Genomic DNA, 21,457 nt, shown 5'->3' on the forward strand with positions numbered 1-21,457 from the left:
AACGTACATTTCAAGGAAACTGCTTTGCTGATATTACGAGTGCAGCTGGAAGCTGTCTGTAATGCAGTGACTTGCACTTCGTGGGTTGGGGGGAGCTTTGTTCGTATAACAACAGCCGTTGTGATAGTTCTATTGTTTTTTTTCCCTAAATGTACAGAAATGGAAGAAATATCAGCAGGAAAACTAGTTACAAATTCAGTTATACGATGGGGAGAAAGAGAATGTTTACAGTAAAACCACCTGGTTTGGTGCTTTTTTTTGTCATGACTCACCGCATTTGTTAAAGGTGTTCTGTAGTACCAAAAGAACAAAGTTCGGGTGGGCAATGTTTGTTGGTTTTATTTATTTATTGTATTGAAGACACAATAGGAGTTTGAAGAACCCCCTTCTGGCACCTAGAGAAGCGTTCAGAGCCTCTCGAGAGCCAGAACGCGCTGAGCTGCCACCTGAAGCCTCCCCAGCTCCCCGGGGCCCTCAGCTCGGCGGGGCCGGGCCCCCCGTCAGAACCCGTCGCTCCCTGTGAGGAGCCGCGCGGCCCTCGGCGGGGCCCGCCTCGCGTCGCCGTGGCGACGGGGCCGGTTGCGGGGCGGGGCGCTGCCCTTGTGACGCGGCGGCGGGAGGGGCGGGGCCGCCGGCAGGGTTTGAATCGCCCAATGGGGGAGCCGCGGGCGGCGGCGGCGCGGCGGCGGCCCCGGAAGTGCGGCGGCGGCTCGGGCTCGTACCCGTGGTGCTGCCTGCAGCCGCCCGCCGCGCCCCGCAACAACCGCGGGCTCTATGGCAGCGCCGCCCGCCGCCTCGCCGGCGAGGACAGCCTGAGGAGGCGGCGGCTGTCCGACGCCGCGTTCGGCCCTTCATGGTGAGGGAGGGGGCCGCCGGGAGGGCGCGGGAGGGCCGGGACCCCCCCCCCGCTCCCTCCCCGGTGCGGCTCCTCCCCGCCGTGGCAGGAGGTGTGAGGGGGGCAGGAGGCTTGAAATGCAGAGCGGGAGGCGGCCCTAGCCTCGGGACGGGCTGCACCGTGCGCTGTGCCGCCGGCATCCCGGGAACCCCCGGTAGAACCCGGCCTGACCCCGAGCTACCGGTCCCGGCTCGGAGCAGGAGGCCGGACCCGGGAGCGGGCCCTCACGGGTTCTCTGAGAGAAGAAAGAAACTCTCTGGAGAAACTCCTCCAGAGAGGGCGGGAGGAGTTACCCGGACTTCGGCAATAAACTTCCTTGGTGCTGGGGAAAGCCGGCTGACAGCTCCGGAGTTTCGTTCGTGGCGATTCAGCTGCCGTGAAGTTCTCAGCGCTGTGGCTGATGTGCGCTTCTGAGCCCGAGGAGCTGCACCCTTCCTTGGGAAGGAGAGGGTGAAAACGCCCAGCTGTGTTTGCAGCTCTTCGGAGCCAGAAGTGGGGGAATCCTGTTACTTCAGAAAACTGTCACTTCCTTTTTCTCTTGATTTTCGTGAATTGCTTTTCATGATTTGCTCCTGACTCTGCACTCAAGAATGTTAAGTGTTGGACTGTGAGCTTTACAGCAAGCAGCAGGACAAGCTCCTGCAAAGTGGATTTTGATGATGCATTGCTCATGGAGTAGATCTTTCCTCGTTGTGACTTTTTTAAACCCAAACCGTTCTAGTGCAAGTCCCTAGCATACACATTCATATTTTAGAGTAACTTTTATCTGTTTCTACTTCTAATTCTGTAGTATCATAGTGATCCACTGAGATTAATCAGTTCATATATAGATCCTTTTCCCACTGACGTGTACAATAGGGTAGTTCTGACTACATTTCTGGCATTAGTTGTCCTGGTGTTTATGTAGCCCTCCTCTCCTGTCATGTCAAATTCAGATAAAAAGTGTAAGGACAGTAGTTTAGTGTGTTTTTTCCTCAGTTGTACAAGTAACTCTTATTCTAAGTTAGGTGAAACTGTTAATAACTTTGATTAATGCTCATCCAATGTCTATTGCTGTTGCATTACTATATTAGTAATCAAAACTTGACATTTTTATAAGGTGATATAACATTAGTTTTATTTAGAGCAGGTTATTACACGAACCTTGACAAGTTGCGAAATTAATCAGGAGCTATAAAGAGTCATCTAAATTCTGTTCTAGCAGAGGTATTGTATAAAATCCTGCTCTACTTCATTACAAGTAACACTCTACTTGTAACACGTGTTGTTATGTAGCAAATTGTGAAGGAGTGCTTCCATGAGATTAGCAGCTAAGCCCTTTATAACACCACGCTAATAGCTCTATTCCCGCGATGCACAGCAGCCCTTGGAGGTCCCTCCTCCCTCGCTCTCATTTCAAGTCCCCTAGGTAGTACCAGGCAAGCAGCTGCTCACCGTTTGGTTCTGTGTACGAGTACACACGTGTTTGCTGAGTAGCATTGAGAACTTGTGTTGCAGGCTATTATTTTTTTTTTAATTCTCCAGTTTAAGCACAGATTTTGATGCCTTCTCTGCATACAGAGCTAAACCTAGGATGTTGACATTTCTGTTAAGTTTTGCTGGTGTTGGCAGGATTTAGGATGGTGTGGGGTTTGAGGGGGAAGGGAGAAGTATAGGTGCCTTTAAACTGTTCAAGCCTGATTTCCGTATGAAACTGGTTAAAAGGGGCACTTACAACTGTAACTGAGTTTGGGTGAGCTCATCTTGTGTAATTCAACAAAACAGTTTCTGTTGTTTAAACCAGCTCTCAGCATCAGTGTGTAAGGAATGATAATTTCTTTCTTTATCCTCTGCTTATAGAGGAAAGCACTGACACACCAACTTCTGATGTTTAGGTGCATACGTACAATAAGTTTGAGTCTGCACATTGCCTTAGTTTGAAAAGAAGAGGTTGCTCAGAAATTGGCACCCTTCCCTATTAGTGGTCATTTTATTATTTCTGCACCAGGTTTCCCTCAACCATCAAAAATGAAGTGACTTCAGTCTCTGCACAGAGCACACTGTCAAGAGGAGCTAAAAGCCTTACAATAACTGTAAGTATACCTAAGCTGACATAAACTGCTGTTGGTGGAATTTTATAAAATTTTCAATTGCATTATACTGAGGAACCATTACCTCAAAAAGAGGATCATGTCCAAAACTGATTTCTTTAGCTTTGTGTCTTCCTTTTGTGTGTGGTGTTAGGCAATGTTAAGGTTATGCATGCAATTAATGTAGGGATTTGTAAATATACGCGTCACTGTGAGATAATCTGAAGAAAAAATATCTAAAAGCTTTTAAGCATTTGTTTAACTTCAAAAAGACTCTTGAAGTTAAGCACATATGAAAGAGTTTGCAGGCTTAGGGTTTTAGGATGGAATAATCTCATGGTTTCCTCTTGACTTTTTTCATCTGAGCTGTTGAATGAATGCTTTCCCTCTGTCTCTATAATTTGTGTTCGGACTCTGATGGTGTTGGCTACTGGAGCCCTTGCTTTGCTCACTTGCTCTAAGACTTGGAACTCCAATGACTCTTACAGGCATCCTCTGTCACTCCAACTGTTTGGTCTTTAATAGCTGTGTTGAAAGCAGGAAATACCAGAAGTAGATAGATTGTGTGTGTTAATCTCTTTACAGCAATATAGCATACTGTTCAAAATGGCAGATGCTACTGAAAGAAAGCTCAAACTGTAACCTGAGCTGGCCACTGTTGCTCTCTGGCACAGAGGGAAATGTTGTTATTTCCAGTCTCCTTATTCACAGGTTTCCTTTCCTTGTATTGCCCTTTCCCATTTGTGGGAGAAGAGCCATGAAGAACCGTTCCTCATCTCCCCCTTTGCACGTCCACGTGGATGAAAACACCCCTGTCCATGTCCATATTAAAAAGGGTCAGAAAACCACACCTGCAAAATGCCAGGTAGGAGTGTGCAGCTGGGTGTTTGTAGGGGCTATGGAGGAAACAGTGGGTCCTAGAAGCACCACCAAATCTTCAAGGTCTGCTTTACCTTTATATTAGAACTGGAAGACTTTCTGCCTTGTTAACTGTGCATATTCAGTGGTGAATTTTCAGTAATATGTTTTCTCTGTTTAAAATGTTTTAAGTATGGTATAGAGTAAATAGTTTTCATGTTTAAGTGTATGATTATGAGGGGTACTACTTCCAACGTGATGTAGTTTGGGGGATTTTTTCTTTGTATTTTCTGAATTTGTGTCCTCGTAAAGGTTTTTCTTTGGTTTCATCCCTGTTTTTGAAGGAGGGGCTTGGAGTAAGGTAGTACCCAAGTGTTTCAAATTCTATCTTAATTGTATTAAAATAAATGCCTTTAGGAGAAAAGGGTTTGCATTCAAACCATCTTTTGGCATTAAGCACCCTGTCAGTCTGCTGAGCTACGCAGCAAAGAAAGATCTCTTCATATCCATATCAAGAGTAGACAAGAGGCAATACCGAAGTTGCCTCATTCTTCCTTGTGTCTGCAGACATCGTGTTCCAAATCCTCTGTTAATTTGGTCTCTGTTGCTAATGGCAAGTATAATGGGGCGGGGTCTGACAATGAAGTCAGTGCCTCCTATTAATTAATTCCCGATAGGGTGCTTTAGAATATCTATTTTTTTCTCATCAAAGGTTAGAACTGTGCAAAAACACTTTAATTTTCCTCCAGCTAGAGCATCTCAAGTTCAAGACAAATGTGGATCTACCCATTGACTGCAAAGCAGGGAAAACATTTCAAGGGTTTTTCATAACTGCGCCATTCTTTTTTCTCTGGTAGTGCTGTTGTCAAATGATACGGCTGCTCTTTTGTGAGATGAATTTGGAACAGAGAAGGGATCTGCCAGGTTGTTCCTTCTGCATGTGAATGGGTTGTATTGCAGTATTTTTTGTGTATCTCCATACAGAGGAGGCTTCCTTCCCCATCCCCTCTCCCCAGATCTTCCACCCCTGGCCTGCTGGATAAGGTTTTCATCACATCACAAGCGCATATATTCTGGTGATAGAATAGCCGTGTGATAAGTAATGAGAATCTAGCCATACTGTCAAGTGAATATGCAATAACCTTTTCTTCTGGCTGGTGTTAGCCTCCTCTGATGGCTGCTCGCTCATCTGATCTGATGTATGATGTCAAACACTGTGATAGTTTTGCATGAATGATCTTCCATTTGTTTTTGCAGCACAAATTGTAAATGTTTTTAGAAGTCGTAGTGATTTATCGTATTTTCTCTTTTCTGTTCTTCAGCAAAAGCAAAAACAGAAAATGAAAGGGAATACCGTGAATGCACGCCGAACTGTCCAGGTGAAAACTAAAGCCCCCTGGATGCCCCCGGGCAAAACATCTGTCCTGGAGTCCACCTACAAATGGGAGGTATGGCTGATTTTGTTCTTAAAAGCAAGCTCTCAGCTTTAGCTGAGGTTGAAGAGAGCACTTATATAATGTTATGATGGAGGGAGCTGGGCTGATCTGAAAGAATCCTGCCATCACATGCGATCCATTTTAAGTGTCTCATACACATCCTTTTCACTTTTTAGTATAGAAAAATTGGGAATTCATTAGCGTCTTTTGGCCATCTCATACCTTTCTATTTGTAGAAGCCAGACAAGTTTGTTTGTTCACTGTATTTAGCATTGATGTGGCCTCACCTGGAATATTGTGTGCAGTTCTGGGCTCCACAATTTTAAAAGGATGTTGAGATACTTAAATGCATACAGAGGAGGGCAACAAAGCTGGTTAAAGGGCTGGAAGGCGTGTCCTATGAGGAGGAACTAAGAACACTTGGTTTTTAAACTTGGTGAAAGGAATGTTGAGGGGTGACCACGTTGTTCTCTTCTACTGAGATGGGGAAGTGGAGAGGGAGGTGCTCACCTTTACCTGGTGGTGTCTAGTGACAGGATGCATGGGAGCAACTCAAAGCTGCATCAGGGAGGTTCAGTCTAGACGTTAGGAAAAATTCTTTATTGAGAGGGTAGTTAGGCACTGGAACAGGCTTCCTAGAGAGGCAGCCGATGTCCTATGCCCATTCGTGTTTGAGGCATTTGGTTAACACTTCATGATATGTTTTAATATTAGGTCATCCTCAAAGTCGTCTGACAGTTTGGCTTAATGACCTTTGTAGCTTCCTTCCAACTGAAACTATTGTATTCTATTTAACTGTACTACTCCCCTTCAGGATCTCATTTTAGGGCACAGCAAGGAGCTGCTGTTACTAGTCTGTTCTGAAGCATGGAGCAATTGTGAAGTATTGTGTAATATTTTCTTTTTCACAGGCTGACATCTTCAACTCTTGCATTCCTGGCTCTTCTGGATGAGAATTTTAATTTTTTTCCTTTTCCTTCTTTTTCTATTTTAGTCTTTCCACATTGTTTAACTTTCCCTGATGGAAATGAACATCTGTTTACGATATTTTTTCCTTCCTACTCTTATTGTGGTGATGTAACCTGGTCTCTATTTTTGGTAGAGTTAGGGTTAGAATACTGTTTATAACTTTATATTAAAAAAAAAGATGTCCATTATTGATTTTCTACTAGGGACCAACTCACCGCCTGGAAATTACACCTCCAGATTCAGAAAAAATGCTGTCAGTATTGCGTCTGAGTGATCTCTCTACAGACGAGGAGGATGCTGTTTGCTGCAAAATGAACGAATATGAAAAGAAGATAGATAGCCTGATGAACACAGTGGGAACACTGAAGAATGAGGTGAGGAGACAACATAAAGTCCTGCAGATTCAGCCTTTGTAGCTGATCATTTGGCAACAGGAAGCTAGAGTCTTGGTGAAATGGAAGACTACTCAGCTTGTCGGTTAGCTTGCTTAAAGAAATCAGTCTGAGTTGTTTAGAAGATCTGAACTAGTTCAGTGAGAAATTCACTAAGTCATACTATGTAACATTTTTAAACTGTATCCATTTAATAGAGTATTGCTGTGCTTTAGTTTCCAAATAATCATTCTTCTCATCAAACATGAAATCTGAAAATTGGTCATTTCAGAAGGTGAAAAAACCAGTTTGACGTTGTTCTATTGTCAAAGAATCCACTTATTCCACAAGATTGTTTCTTCTGATTCTGTTTTGAAATACACAGCCCAGTGATGTTGTGTTTTCCAGCTAAATAGCCTCTTTTGTACTTGACACTATTTAAAAAATGGACAGGAGAGGTTTCCAGATTTCATAAGGTGCTCTATGGTGGTGGTTATTTTAAATTAAATTTCTTTCCTCCGAGTTTACACTGAGGGTAGGAAATCTTGTATTCTTATTATTTTATGCAAAACTATGTGAAGTTCAAATTAGTAAATAAGAATAGAATTTATTCTTCTTAGTAAGCTTTTTCTGTTCTATTTATGCTACAAAAATTAATGGAATTACTTGCATAATTGTTAAACAAAAATTTGTTTTGCCACTTTTAATGAGTGAATTGAATCTAAATGTTTGGTGATATTGCCTAATTAAATCCGTGATGTAAGATCACATTTGTTTTGTTAGCTTTAATTCTGTACTTGCCAGGAAATCTCAAGTGACCTCTGCTGCTGCAAAAGGAAACAAGTCTGGTGCACTAATTCAACCTCCTTTTGTATTTTCTCTTCTTGCACATCTTCAACTGTTTGTAGTGTTCTTATCTGCCAAGTGGGATGCACATGTCATTCATGAGTCAAGTTCAGGTTTATTGTAAGTTCTATTTACATGTCTTTATCAGGCCAAGATGCATAAAAAGGAGCACCAGCAGCAAATGACAAAGCGTCTCCTTGAGGAGCAGAAAGAAGAATTGAATGAGGTCACACAAGAGCTGGTAGAAACAGAGCATGAGAATACACTGCTCAGGCGCAATATTGAGCGCATAATGGAAGAGAAAGATCTGACTGTGTAAGAAACCTCCTGTTCTCCACTGTTACTGCAGTTAGTTGTATTTACAGGATGCCTACCTCCTTATTGCTAATGTTAATTGAGGTTGAAGTTTGTACTCAGGGTTGCAGTGCTGCAGAAGAACTGATGCTCTTGGGTTTTTTGTCATCGTTTGGAAAGGGTATTTTGAATGGCAGTAGCTACAGAGAAGGGCTCTAGCATGGTCATTGGAATGGGAAAAAAACTACTCCGTCAGGAAACTGAAAGAGGTTGGCTTGTGTGGACTGCTGTAGGGTCATCCTAGCTGTGCAGTTCATATTTTGAAGGTTAAAGAGATGCCGTTTGTAATGTGATGGTGTTGGTACAACAACACATGAATAAAAAAAAAAATATGGAGGTGAATATTAGAAGAGAATTTCTGGCACAGCATTGAGTTTTGGCTTTAATGGTGTGTGCAGGCTTTGGTATGAGCCCAGTTTGTCCCATCTAAATTCCTGTTTCATAGTTGTGATCCTAGCAAGCTCTTGGAGCCTACTTACAGTCTGCAGTCAGAAAAAACTTCCACACTGAAAGGGGGTGAATCTTAGGTACTATTTCTTTAGAGCTTTTATCCTGTGATTAGAGGGGTTTTGTCTGCTTTAACTCAAACAACTGTGTATTCATACTGGTTGGCACAGCTGTCAAAGTTTCTTGTTTCTCTAATTGCTAAATTACTGCAGGCTACAGAAGAAATACTTGCAGCATGAGAAAGAGTGCCTGATGTCCAAGCTGAGTGAGGTTGAGAGGGATGGAGCAGCAGCAGCCAGACAGATCCATGCCCTGAAAAATACAATTGGGAGACTCAACATTGTAGGTGTTTTTTTTGCTTTTTTGTTCTTTCCTTTGTTTTGTTGTGCTGTTCTGTGGCTGTCTTAAAGACGTAATGTTACAATTGCTGATCCACCAAAACCATAAGGAGAAATGGAGGGATTTAACTTGCTTAATGTGTTTGCTAGATCTCTTTAGAAACTGGATGTTTATTTGTAGCATTCAGCCACCTTCTCACCTTCTGCACAGATGGTGCTGAACATTGCAATGCTTCTGCTTTTAGCAGCATACGTTAATTCCAGAGTTTGAGACATTGCGTGTGAACAATATTATTTTATTTTTTCCTCCTCTAGGAGAAACACATGAGCAGCTCAGACATTAACACACTGACAAGACAAAAAGAGCTGCTGCTACAGAAATTGAGTACCTTTGAAGAGACCAACCGGACACTCCGAGAGCTTCTCAGAGAGCAGCATAACCGGGAGGTGAGCAGTACTGTGTGCTTCAACTTGGATGATTACCAAGGGCAATATTGTCTTCTGGACTGAAAATGGAACTTGAATTTGAGAGCTTTTAACTCTTTTTCCTAATGCTGCCATTGACTGTGTGCCATAAAGGATGGATTGTTTTCTTTATCCCTACCTGCCTCATTACAGTAAGACTGACTTTTCTGCTGTGGGGATGTTAGAACATATGTCTTCGACTGCATTAAAAGGTATAGGGCTCTACTGCGTTGCTGACTGTTTTTCCTTTGGATACAGATGTATCTGCAGGTCTTAGACTTGTGTCTGAACAATAACTCCTGTGGTTATGTCTTCAGCATCTGTGCCAACATTTTGGCTTATCATGCTAGTCTGAAATGTTACTGCTATACTGTTGTGTTGGCTAAAGCCTGAGGACTAGATGTTGCCTCAGCTAATGGGAGCATGAGGATTTTCAGAACTTTATTTTCATAGGCTGGATTGCAGAAGCAATGTCAGAAACTGTTAACAGTTCTGTACTGTTTGTACAGAACGATTCTGTATAGTTTGCAAAAGCACTGCAGAATGAAACTGCTATGCTTCCTGTAGTTGATAGTTTCTTTGAGCAAAAGCAGGTCAATGGTAACTGTTTTCTCAGCTGCAAGTGAGACTAGAGAAAAGGACTGAGTTCTCCTATGTGACCTTCCCCAAATAATGAGAAAGATCTGAAAGATCTTAATTTGCCATTGTGCTTTTTATTATCATATGTGTCTGGGAGGACTGGGAAAGCTTTTTGAGATAGGTGATGATATGTGAAATATTTAGCTAATTTAATACGAGAATTGCTGCTGCAACATGGCGAAGATGGTTGATTTTCCCACTTACGTCTGAAGAATATGTAAAAAGCAGACTTTTTATTAAAACGTTTTTCCTCTCCTATTTCTTTTGCAGAAGGATGCTCAGAAGATGTTGGAGCAGCAAGGTGTACTGTTGAAAAGGCTTGCTGACTCAGATGCAGAGAAAGTGGTAAGCAAACAAAAACAACTTTTTCTGCAGAATGGTAAAGCAGAGAGAGCTAAATTGTAACCTCTTCTTTGTCTGTATTCAGCCATCAAGTTTTACACTAATCCTTTTAGACCAGTAAAAATATGCTGTTTTTTGTAGTAATCAGAGCCACTATATTGCCCCTCTGGTTAACAACCTACATTACAAAGCGGATAGATTTTCAGAGCCTTTCGTGTATAGGGCTTAGAATGGGGATTTCACAATTGAGACCTACATATAAGAACACCATTATGGTTCACGGTATTCAGTTATGAAGAACAGTTTTGGATACTTAAGCCTGGTCTCATCATGTTCAGTTCAAGCACAAATTATTCTGCTTGCCTTTTCCGTATAGTACTGGATGTACAAACCAAGAATTGTACTACACGTTTCTTTAAAAAGAAATCTCTGGGGGTGGCAGAGAAAAAAGTATCTGCTACAAAAAATACCCCTGACAGTTGGGACAACATTCTTCAGTTTGGATATCATCTTACTGTTTCTGTATGTTTCTCATGTTATCCTTAGAGATATCAAATCATAAAGAGGATAAGCTTTCTGTTCCTGCTTCTGTCACTGAATGAGTGAATGACCTGGTACCAGATTTTTTTTCCCTGTTTATTTATCTGTAAACTGAGAAAAGCGTTCTTACATTGCCAGAAGTTAGAAAACTAGCCGTGAGACATGGGCAGTGTCCTTTCTCATCTGTGGAGTTTATAATCTTGCCAGGCCCTGTGGTATCCATAGGGTATCCCATGCCCTGTTACACAAATGTATGCATTTCCCTTTTGCTTTCTGCTTGAGGAGACTGCAGACTGTTTTTCTGAGACTGAGGATGCTGTTGCTGTGGTTACCAGACAGAGTGCTGTAGATCAGAGGGTCTCGGGAGGGAGGCAATTACCCCTCTTTTCCTCCACCTGCCAAGCTGATTGCGCTTGTTATTTAAAATCTGAGTGGTGTTTGTTTTTCAGCAACTTCAGATGAGGCTTCAGGAGAAAGAACAAGAGGTGGACGATCTTATCATTCAAATACAGGCAGGGAAGGTACTTCTACTTCCCTTTTTCTGTTCTCCCCTCTCTGCTCCACCCTCCAGTTCCGCAGAACCACAGATAGTCCAAAATATGGATTTGTGCTTGGGTACAATTACTTTATAAGGGATCAGATGGTTGCTTTGCTTTTAAAACTAGACAGATAAGCTACCTATTCCCACACAGTTGTAGATTCGATATTCTGCTAATAAAACACCAATCACAAAGATTAATGGGTAGTATTCTCTCTTTGTTTGGGTTTATCACCAAATTGCCTTTCTTTTTAAGGTCCACAAAGATTAATGGGTAGTATTCTCTCTTTGTTTGGGTTTATCACCAAATTGCCTTTCTTTTTAAGGTCCTGGTTGATTCCAGATGTCAAATTCCTGTAGGTCCCTCCATTTAGAAAGTAAAAGGCAAGTGTGCTGGATAAGACCAGACATGAAGGATGCTTTGCCCTAGAACAAATCTTTCAGGCCAGTCATTCATAAGATAATGTAAAAGAAATGCCTGTTTTTTTTGTTGCCCATTTTGTTGGAGAAGAGGAGCTGTGAGGGTCCATCGAAAGTGGAGGTGCCTGGAGATAGTATCAGAGTTCTTCACTGAATGGCTACATGTTAAAAAGTGTTCCTTCTATTAGCTAGCTGAAGAAAAACGTGTCACTTGCATCTTATTTAGGACCAGGCAAAGACAGCAAGTGAACTCTCAAAATCTATGGAGGCTGTGAGAGGCCATTTACAAGCACAGCTACGAAATAAAGAAGCTGAGAACAACCGTCTGACTGTACAGATCCGGGTAGGTTTTCAGTGGTCCCTGGAGACTGACTGTTCATTTATACTCACGAGCTGAATCCACTGGCAAGGGAAGTAGCACTCACCGAGTATTCTTCTTTTCTGTGTCATAGACTGAAATATTGGATGGTGGTGCTTAAGCTGCTAACACATACTGTGACTTTCAAATGAAGTAACAAAAGAAAAAGCTTTTCATTTCTGATGCATGAGGCATAATCATAACTTTAAGGGCTATGTGCATTTATTACGTTTTTCTTCTGAGTTAATTACTATATATTTACTTTAAAAGATGGTTTTGGTTTAGTCAGGCATCAAGACAGATCACAAACTATTCAATTTGATTTCTGGGAAAATGCTGTGCCGTGAGTTTCTGTATTTGATTGCTCTCATGCATGCATTCTACAATATTAATAAGGAGGAGAAAGTTCCCCTAATTTATCTTGATCAAAGTCTTATGTTTAGCATATCTGTTGTTGTTATGATGAACATGTGCATGCTAATAATCTAGAAGAGCTTTAATTTTGTTAAGCTATACAGCTGCGTAAAGCAACATTATTATATGCAAATATTTCAATTAATAAAAAGAATATTCTCGGGTAGATCAAAAGACTGGTAGACCAGTATTTATCTTGATCAGGAGAGGCAATCAGTATTCTGGAGAGCAGCTTATGAGAGAGGAAATTTACAAATAGCAATAAATACAGAGATAGATTTAGTTCTGAAGAATTGAGAGGTCAGTAGATTCACAGTCCTGATTTGCCTCATTTCATTTGAGTTTGAAGGGTGTTTGAGAGTCCACTTTTGATTCTGATATGTGAAATCTTTTGTATCAAGGTGGAAATACTGGAAATAATTTCTGTGTTTTAAACCTTCTTAGAAACCAGAGATCAGTTACAAAAACTCTCTCAAAGGATTTCTTATTTTTAGCATCTTCAAACTTTTTTTTTCCCCATGTTGTTATATTATAACTTGCCGTGAAAGGATTTATTTCTGTATGGCTAGGGTAGGCTGTTGCTTTTTGTTACAAGCAGACAACATCGTAGGATGCACTGGGATTGAACATATAGCTTTGCTGTCTCTTGCCTTTCTATATGTACATGGGCATAAAAGTTTTTTCAGTCTTTCAGAGGTCATGCTGACATGTCTGTCTGTGTTAGGACAGGATTAAGCAGGTGCAATGCAAATACCTATAGGCTAAAGGTTTGAGGTTTTTATGCCTGCCTCTCTCCAGTGTTTCTAGGAAACTAATTGCTGCTTTAGGTATACAGGTATGAGGATAATATTCCCTGTGGTGTGTTTCTTCTTCCTGCTGCAGAATCTGGAGCGCAATGAAGCTCAACATAAGGCAGAGGTGGAACTTATCAAGGAACAACTGAAAGAACTAAGGCAGAAGACAGATCATGATAAAGAGGCCCTGAAGAAAGCCCTCCGTGCACAGAAGGAGCGGGCAGAGCGGAGTGAGGAGTATGCAGAGCAGTTGACGGTCCAGCTAGCAGAAAAGGTATTTGATGATACAGGAGAGACCTCATTTCAGATCACGTGTCTAAACCTTTGATTTTTGGTAGCAGCCCCAGGGAGAGTCTCTGCTTTCAACTAATGAGATTTATTTTTGTCTCAATGCTTTGGCCCGTTTATGCTAAGAGTAGAACAAATCCAGTTTTTTCAGCTCTCACTATATTCTTTGCATGTCCTTAACTTAGGACATGCAGTAAAATAGATTATACAAAACTAGCAGATCTGATTTTTTTCACCTAATTCTTCAGAACCATCTGAGGGTTGGCAAAAGCCAATAAAATAAAGCCTTGTGGTTTGGGCTGAAAAGTCTGAATGGAGTCAGTTTTTAATCAAGAAGCTAGTTAGAGCAGAAAAGTACAAAGACTTTGAGATGCACGTCCTGTTGAAAAAGGACTGAAGGATAAAAGGATTGAAGGATAAAATGACTGAAGAAAAAGTAGCAAAGTTAGGACTAAGACAAATCAGAAGGGAATATGGATTTTATGCTACTTATTTTTCCCTTGTTTGTAGAATACTAGGGACCAGAGCCACTATTGGAATTTTATCTGTACTTTGTATTTCTGATCACTTGTTTGCTGCCTTCAAAGAGGATTCTGCTTTCCATGATGGTATGTCTGTTATCTGACAGTAGTGTTGTAGGAGAACACCTCTCTGTGAAGGATCAGGAAGAATAAACATAAATACTTGTCTTCAATATTTTAAGCTTCAGTGAAGTCTCTGTACATATCATGCTTAGCCATATCAGCATCTCTGTATGCTGTCTGAATATCCAACGTCTAGTGCTATTTTTGTCACGCCTTTCTTTTGTTTGATAGGACAGTTATGTTGGTGAGGCGCTGTCTACTCTGGAGTCCTGGAGGAGTCGCTACAACAAAGTAGTGAAGGACAAGAGTGACCTTGAACTGGAAATCGTTACGCTGAACAGGTTAAAATAAGACTAGTGTGGAGAAACTGGCATGAGTGGGGATGAGTACCTAGTTCAAGCATAAATTAATTAATTAAATTGAATAATTTAATTGGGTTGTCCGTAAACATCCAAGCAAAACTAGTCCTGTCTATGGGACAGTAGAGTTTGGAGGGGCCAAGAAAGGTGTGGCTTCTGCTGTTGACTTGCCATAGCAAAGGCAGGCTGATCCGTAAATCTCTCTGAACCTTTGCCATTTTGTCATGCTTTGAAATGGTTAAGGTTATTTTTCTTTTTAAATGTTTGAGATCCTTGAATGGAAGGTATTAGAAAGTTATAGACAGTCTAGTTCATGGCAATTTTGTCGTGGTGGTAAATAAATATGTTGGTATTACTGCAGTATAGTTGTTGCTGCAGGAAAAAATAGGTAGGTATGAGGCAAGAGAGAAATACCTCTTTATCCCATGTATCTTGGAGGCAATGCATTTGAGCTCCAGGGGGACAATTCAAGTCAATTTTGAGTGGGCTAAGAAGACTGAGGTAGTAGAACAGTGTAACAGGTAGGTATGTATACATGAACAGAACAGGAATATGAAAGTATAGGGAAAAGACGTGTTTCTGAAGCTTATTTTGAAGGATTAGGAGTCTTATTCTTTCTAGTCAGTTAAGGATTAATTTTCTTTCTCTACGGCAGCCGTATGGCAGACTTGCTGGAACAGCAGACAACCCTGGAGGATAGGATGCGGGAGGACAGAGACGCCTTGGTGGATAAATTGCATCAACAGACTACAGAGACCACTTCTTTCAAAATGGAGAATGAAAGGCTAAAGGTCAGTGATTCTAGGGATTTGAAGCTGAAATGCTACACAAAGGAGGAGAAATTATAATAAGTTGCTTGGCCTCTGAGGACAGAGCTGATTTGCACCCATTACTGCCATTTAGTTTCAAACCAGTTTCACCATAGCCTGAGTATGATACCTAAAGTATGCTGGAAAGAGACATACAGAAAGTGAGTGAGCGTTCTGGGAGGACTGGCTTTCTTACAGCTTTTGGTAGGAGTATCTTCAGTCCAAGTACTGTTCCTTCTTCCAGCTGAGATCTTAAGTGTTGTTCTTAATCTTCATGATGCTGGCCAGAGAACAAACAACTGTAACTATTCGTGCAGAGAGAATGGTAACCTCTGTAACAATAATAACAAAGAAAAAAGGTGTAATGCCTGGCGTATTTCTCCTGTCATTTCTTTTGCCACTGGTGACTCTGGTGACCTACGTAATTTTCTTCTTGTAAAGCTAGGCATTGATCCAAACAAGGAATGGTCCTAATCCAAGTAGCACAGCTCGTTCAAGCAAACAGACTGCGCATCCATTCTAAACCCACGTGCTCTGCTGGCATAAATTTGGCAGTCCACTGAAGTCTGGAAAGTTTTTGCTAACTTAAACTGACAAAATCCCTGTTTTGTTGTTTTTCTTTTTTTTTTTTTGTCCCAAATCTAGACAACATTAGATGGCTAATTTAACAGTTACTTCGAGGCACTCAATGAAAGATGTTTTCTTTTTCAGGCTAGTGTGGTCCCAATGGAGGAAAAGCTGAACCAAGCACACATGGAAGTACAGCAGCTCAAGAACTCTGTTAGGAACTATGAAGGGTTGATTGAAACCTACAAATCACAGGTAGGCATCTTATTGATTCCTTCAGCACTTGCACAAATGTGTTGTCTCCCCTTACTGCAGTGGTTTATTCTGTAATGTGTTAATCTGTGAATCACTGTTGGAGGTTGCAGTTTTGTATGGTTTGGGATCTTCTGTCACTTTAGCTTTTAAAGATAGAGTTAAATAGTGAGATTCCTTCTTCTGCCTTTTGGTGTGCTAAATACTATTTCTTGGCAGCTTCTTTTGGGATTTTGGATATTCTGGTAGTTAGGAAAATAAGGCCAAAAGGGAGAATAAAGCCCAAATGAGCCAGACAGGAGAAGCAGAAAGTGAATTTACAAACTTAGTCTGAGATGGTGGTTACTGTGGCAAGAAGTCTGTTGCTGATTCTTGAGCAGTTTCAGTCACTCCAAAGTATAGCACGTTTGTTGAAAACCGTATGTAACAGATGAAGTATGTGCTTTTTTTGTATGCCCAGGTGTTGAAAACCCGAATGGAAGCAGATGAAGTGACAGCAAAACTGGAGAAGTGTGATAAAGAGAACAAGACACTAAAGGATGAAATGAACAAGGAGATTGAACTGGTAATTATTCCTTTAAAGACTGATATGCTGTAGACATTTATGGATTTCAATATTCTCCATATAGTTTAAAATGGCTGTGAATAAAGGGTTACCTGAGTTTGCCTTTCTCGATTAGCTTTTCTCAGGGCTTGTTCATTCTGCAAAATGTATTGAACACATTTAACAGCTTCTTTTTGACTATATGGCATTCTTCAGAGGTGTTTAAATTGAGTAGCCTGTTCTTTGCTGCAGAAATAGTGGCTTAGAACTGTGGGCTATGTAGGTTACACCGTTGTTTGCTGCAGAATGACTTTTCCTCATAAAGCAACTTATAATCCTAGTAAAATTGAAGCCCAGGATCCATTGATGCCAAATTGTAAGGGATAGGCTTTTGGAGTAGAAGACGACAGTACCTGGGCTTTGAACTCCAACACTTGCCTAACTTCCACAGTGTCATCATGGCTGCAGGCTAACAAAACTTTCACAGAAAGAAACTTTTTAGTCTAGACCTTATGAACATTTGAAAGTTCCTCATATTCTCTTTGACTGTAGGCTCGTAAGCAGTTCCAGAGCCAGCTTGCTGAACTGGAAAAGCTGCCTGAGATCCTAAGGATCACAGAGACGCAGCTGGCAAAATGTCAGGACCAGCTTCAGAGTTATGAGAAGAAGAATGTGGACCTGTCTCTCATCATCGCAGATCTGCGTCAGCGGGTAAGGGACTGGCAGAGAGCACCTGCAACACAGCAATCTGCAAGTCTGAGACCAAGATGAATTTCTAATCGCAGGAAAGTTCAAACTTCATCTCTGTCTGTTCTCGTCTCTTTCTGAAAAGATTAAACGTGCACTGCAAAATAAATGTGTGTGCCATGTCTTTGTGCAAGAAGTTAGCAGGGTAGCTAGAAGCATTCCTTACCGTTTGAGAAGTTTTTAATCCCTTGGTACAGAACCATACTGGGACTTGAATAGCAGCAGTAGCAACACTTGCAAATGCCAACACTCGCTTCTGTTACTTCCATCATCTTGTCAGCTTTCCCTCCTGTGTTTTTCTGCTGGTAGTGCTGTCCCAGCCTTCTTTTCCCACCCTGATTTTGGGTTGTTTTCCTAGTCCCTGTTTTTTTGTCCCAGGGAGGACTGTATAGGTGTCACAGGACAATTCTAGACAGGCATGACTTGTACAACCATGCCTCAGGACACAGCAAATAACCTTGCAGTCTGACTGTTTTGCTCTGATGGGCTTGGAGTTACAAACCTTCCTGGTATTTAATCTGGTATTATCTCTAGTGTCTGTGTGGGATGCTGTCATGTATATGGCTGTTATTAATGTGTGCGCTTTGCTGTGCTTACAGGTGGCTGCTCTGCATGCAAGCTTTTACCAAGCTGGCTTTTCATGTGCAATATGAAAGAACTTTCTCATACCTTTCCAACCATTAGTGGGAAGCACCAACAAAATGGATGTTAAGTGTGTTTAGTGCTTTGCTTTTCTATCCACTATTCCTTTCCTAGGATCCTGCAGAAAATTATGAATTGAGCATGTTTCCTTCTGGAAAGCCACATACGTTTTAGGTGGTTGGTCATGTGTGTAGTGACTATTCTGTAAAGTAACTAATTGCTGTAATTTTTAGATTGAGCTCCAGGGGGACAAAATGGAGGTTACAAGAGAGAGGTATCAGTCTGCCCAAGAGGAGAAAAAGCAGCTCACCTTGAAGGTGGAGGAGCTAGAAAGGTTAGAAATATTAGGCTCTCTTGTTCTCTTAACCTTTCCTTTCCATCCTCTTTCTATTGAGTTTTTTTTTTCAGGAGATTGAAACATCTTCAATGTTTTTCCAGTCCCCCATTTGCCTCCAGGATTCTACACGCTTACTTATCCCACGAGGATCTCTAATCACTAGCTGTCCACTAGAGAGAGAGTTGTAGATTCTTGCAGCACACTTTACAAATATTTTTTAAAAGGACGGTGACCTACACAGCAGATAAACCAGCTCCTTGTTCAATCTAGTCTGATAGTTTTGACGTTACTGAACATTACAATGTTTTTATCTGTATTTATCAATTCCTTTTAGTGACGATGTCTGGGAAAAGGCAGGTATATGAGTATTCTTTGTTCTTCAGTCTTTGAAATTCTGATTTGAGAAATGAAGAAGTGTTTCTTGGGGCTTGGACTTTTTTGAGGGAGCATGGAATCCTCCGAGACTAGTCAAGACCTAACAAAAAGGCAGACTGAAACATTCTCCATTTAAAATGAATAGGTTTCCTTCCCTTGTTGTCTTAACCCAGAAAACTAGAGACAACGAGCGCCCAGAACATAGAATTCCTTCAGGTCATAGCAAAACGTGAGGAGTCGATCCACCAGTGTCAGCTGCGGTTAGAGGAGAAGACCCGTGAGTGTAGCTCCTTGGCTCGTCAGCTGGAAATGGCCATTGAGGATGCCAAAAGACAAGTAAGTAATTTCTTGGATTTGTGTATTTTCTCAAAACTACCCAGGCTGTCAAAGGGGAATGAGAATGCTGGACATTACCTCCTCAGCCTATGATCAAATTCATGAAAATCATCATGTTCAGTGAAATACAAACAATAAAATGTACTGGTACTGTTTGTCAGCACTTAAACCTTTGAAAAACTGAACCCTGCTTCTCCAGTTTGCAACAGAAGAAAGCCCTAGACTGAGCTGCTGCTTATGTATGTGTCCAGTGAAGTTTATAGGGCTTTTGTGGGCAATGGGTTAGGGGAAAAATCATTCTTGCATTAACAAGAATTAACATTCTTGCTTTAACAAGATTGTTATTCTGTTGTTGCATGTAGGTTGAACAAACTCGAGAACGAGCAACATCTAGAGAGAGGGCAGCCCAGTCCAAGATGTTGGATTTGGAGACCCAGCTGAGTAGGACTAAAACAGAGCTGAACCAGTTGCGTCGGAACAAAGATGACGTGAGTGACTTGCAAGGTGTATTCTTGCTGTGCTGGTAGGGTCCTGGCAGCAATTGAGTCCATAAAAAAGGCCCTATGGATGTGCTCCAAAAACATACAGAACGTGCTCTAATCTCTAAACAAGATTTGCACCAGATGGCATGGGAGATATTGTGACTCCAACTTCATGTACTGTGGTTTGTTATCTGAGAGAGAATGCAATTTTTGTTCTAGAGAAAAGTCTTTCTTCTAGGAGAAAGAAGGGGGGAATCTTTTATAATATCCTATTTATGCTGCTTGTTTACTTGAGTTTTACTTGGAATTGCGTTGGTATATGAATCAGGTCAAGCTGGTTTTCAGGGAAGAGTGTGTTTAATTCCATAAAACTATAGCTAATCAGTTTTAAAAGCCCACATGATTAGCTGTGTTGTCTCCTGGTTTTTATTGTTGGGTTACTGAATGGAGTTTGGAATGATCAAAAAGAAATGACAAAGGTCATAGCACCATGTATGGTAATGCCATCTACTGCTGTGCTAATTTTTGCTGGCTGCAGCACTTTCTCAGAATAGCTCAAGTTTAATGTGAGTAGAGTGAATGCTGCTGTCTTTCAACCTGTGTTTTGTGCTTCTTTATATAGGCAGAGCGACGGTATGAAAGCCGCCTACAGGATTTAAAGGATCGGTTAGAGCAGTCGGAGAGCACTAATCGCAGCATGCAAAACTACGTCCAGTTCCTCAAGTCTTCCTATGCCAATGTTTTTGGAGAAAGTGCCTTGCTGGGCTCCCCTGGCCGCTCTCGTTCATCTCCATGAGGACAATGCTCTCCCTGTGTCTCTGCATTTAAGCACAAAATGAGCCCTACTTCAAAGCCATATGTTATTTAGAAAAGTGGTTGGCATTTCAGGGTCACATAAGGGAGAAGTTTTTCTCTTTTCCTTACAGCACAAGATGATACAAGGATGGTGGCATATGACTTAAGCGTGTAGAATATCAGCAATGCTGGTTTGGTGTTGGAAGCTGGCATTGCACTGTAAGCTGTGCCCCAAAACCAGATGGTTCTGCATATGATGGAAAAGGATTTCATCCTATATGGTCCTGATGGTTTCAGCTCTTAAAACCTGTCATTGGTTTTAGTTGTGCATTAATGTTTGCAAGAGTTCTTTTTTTCTTTTCGTGTTTTTTTTTTTCATTCTGCTTCTGTATTGGGAAGATCATATGATATGTTTCTGCTTTTCTTTTTTTTATTTTTTTAAGCTATTTCACATTATATCAATACAGCGGGTGATAGGATGGTGGGAGATAAGTCCACCCACTTCTCACAGAAGTGTGAAGCTGAAAATATCTTAAGTGCCTGGGCTTAACACTTACAAAAGATTATCTCCTGAACCACCATGGTGTTTGTGAACAGTTTTATACCAGAAATAATGATTTTATTATTTTTTTTACTTGACTCTTGTGTACTCTGTGATCCTCACTTTTTTTTTTTATTTTAGTGTGTTGCTAATTTTTGCTTTACTCTTCTCACACTGGTTTCCTGATCCCGAATGTCCCCAGGACTGAGTGAAAACCTTCTGTATTCAGACTGCAGTTTAACCTCAGTGGCACTTCAGTTGCTGTCTCAGTGTGAATGCTGGATGAGTTCAGGTTGTGCATGAAATACTGATTTAGGTCTTAAGCCAATTAAAGAGCAACTGCTGACGCTCAACATCTTCATCAAACTGGCCTGCACTTTCTCCTCAAAAATCAGGTCGGTTGATAATGTGTTGAGTCTCGAAAACTTGTTGACTCTTGTGCCCTGTTCTTTCCAATAAATGGTTCTTATGGGGACAAAAATAAGCATTTTTTTAAATCTCTTTTGTATCCTATTTATGTGTGATGTCATTGCGCAGTATTTGTCATAAAGCTTTTATAAGTAAATCATTAATTGACAGTTCTGTAATTTTGTGTCATACTTAAAAATCCTAAAAGGTGCTATGGTGAAAAAACAAAAACAATAAACTGTGTTTTAATTGATTATGTTGGAGCGATCCTCTTCATTATGCTGTGACTAGGGGCTTT

The 21,457-nt window shown here is 41.2% G+C and overlaps 1 protein-coding gene across 4 annotated transcripts; it reads left to right on the forward strand.

Annotated features, from left to right (window-relative positions):
• The first annotated feature begins 837 nt into the window (after nt 1-837).
• ODF2 (outer dense fiber of sperm tails 2) lies at nt 838-21,412 on the forward strand. 4 transcript variants are annotated; one of them, XM_040531158.1, is made up of 21 exons: nt 838-856; nt 2,883-2,967; nt 3,718-3,829; nt 5,145-5,270; nt 6,431-6,601; nt 7,593-7,759; nt 8,458-8,587; nt 8,899-9,030; nt 9,958-10,032; nt 11,019-11,090; nt 11,754-11,870; nt 13,182-13,367; nt 14,197-14,306; nt 14,980-15,115; nt 15,845-15,955; nt 16,413-16,517; nt 17,049-17,207; nt 18,119-18,219; nt 18,771-18,933; nt 19,296-19,421; nt 20,038-21,412. In XM_040531158.1, exons 3-21 carry the CDS (start codon nt 3,722-3,724, stop codon nt 20,209-20,211), a joined length of 2,469 nt encoding a protein of 822 aa, XP_040387092.1. In that variant the 5' UTR covers nt 838-856; nt 2,883-2,967; nt 3,718-3,721; the 3' UTR covers nt 20,212-21,412. The 4 variants fall into 4 exon arrangements, with proteins under 4 accessions (XP_040387092.1, XP_040387090.1, XP_040387089.1 ...); XM_040531156.1 differs by lacking the exon at nt 838-856 and having other exon boundaries at nt 2,878-2,967; nt 3,676-3,829; XM_040531155.1 differs by lacking the exon at nt 838-856 and having other exon boundaries at nt 3,661-3,829.
• The last annotated feature ends 45 nt before the right edge of the window (nt 21,413-21,457 follow it).

This window comes from Cygnus olor, chromosome 19 (assembly GCF_009769625.2).
Source record: "Cygnus olor isolate bCygOlo1 chromosome 19, bCygOlo1.pri.v2, whole genome shotgun sequence".
NCBI classification, from domain to species: domain Eukaryota; kingdom Metazoa; phylum Chordata; class Aves; order Anseriformes; family Anatidae; genus Cygnus; species Cygnus olor.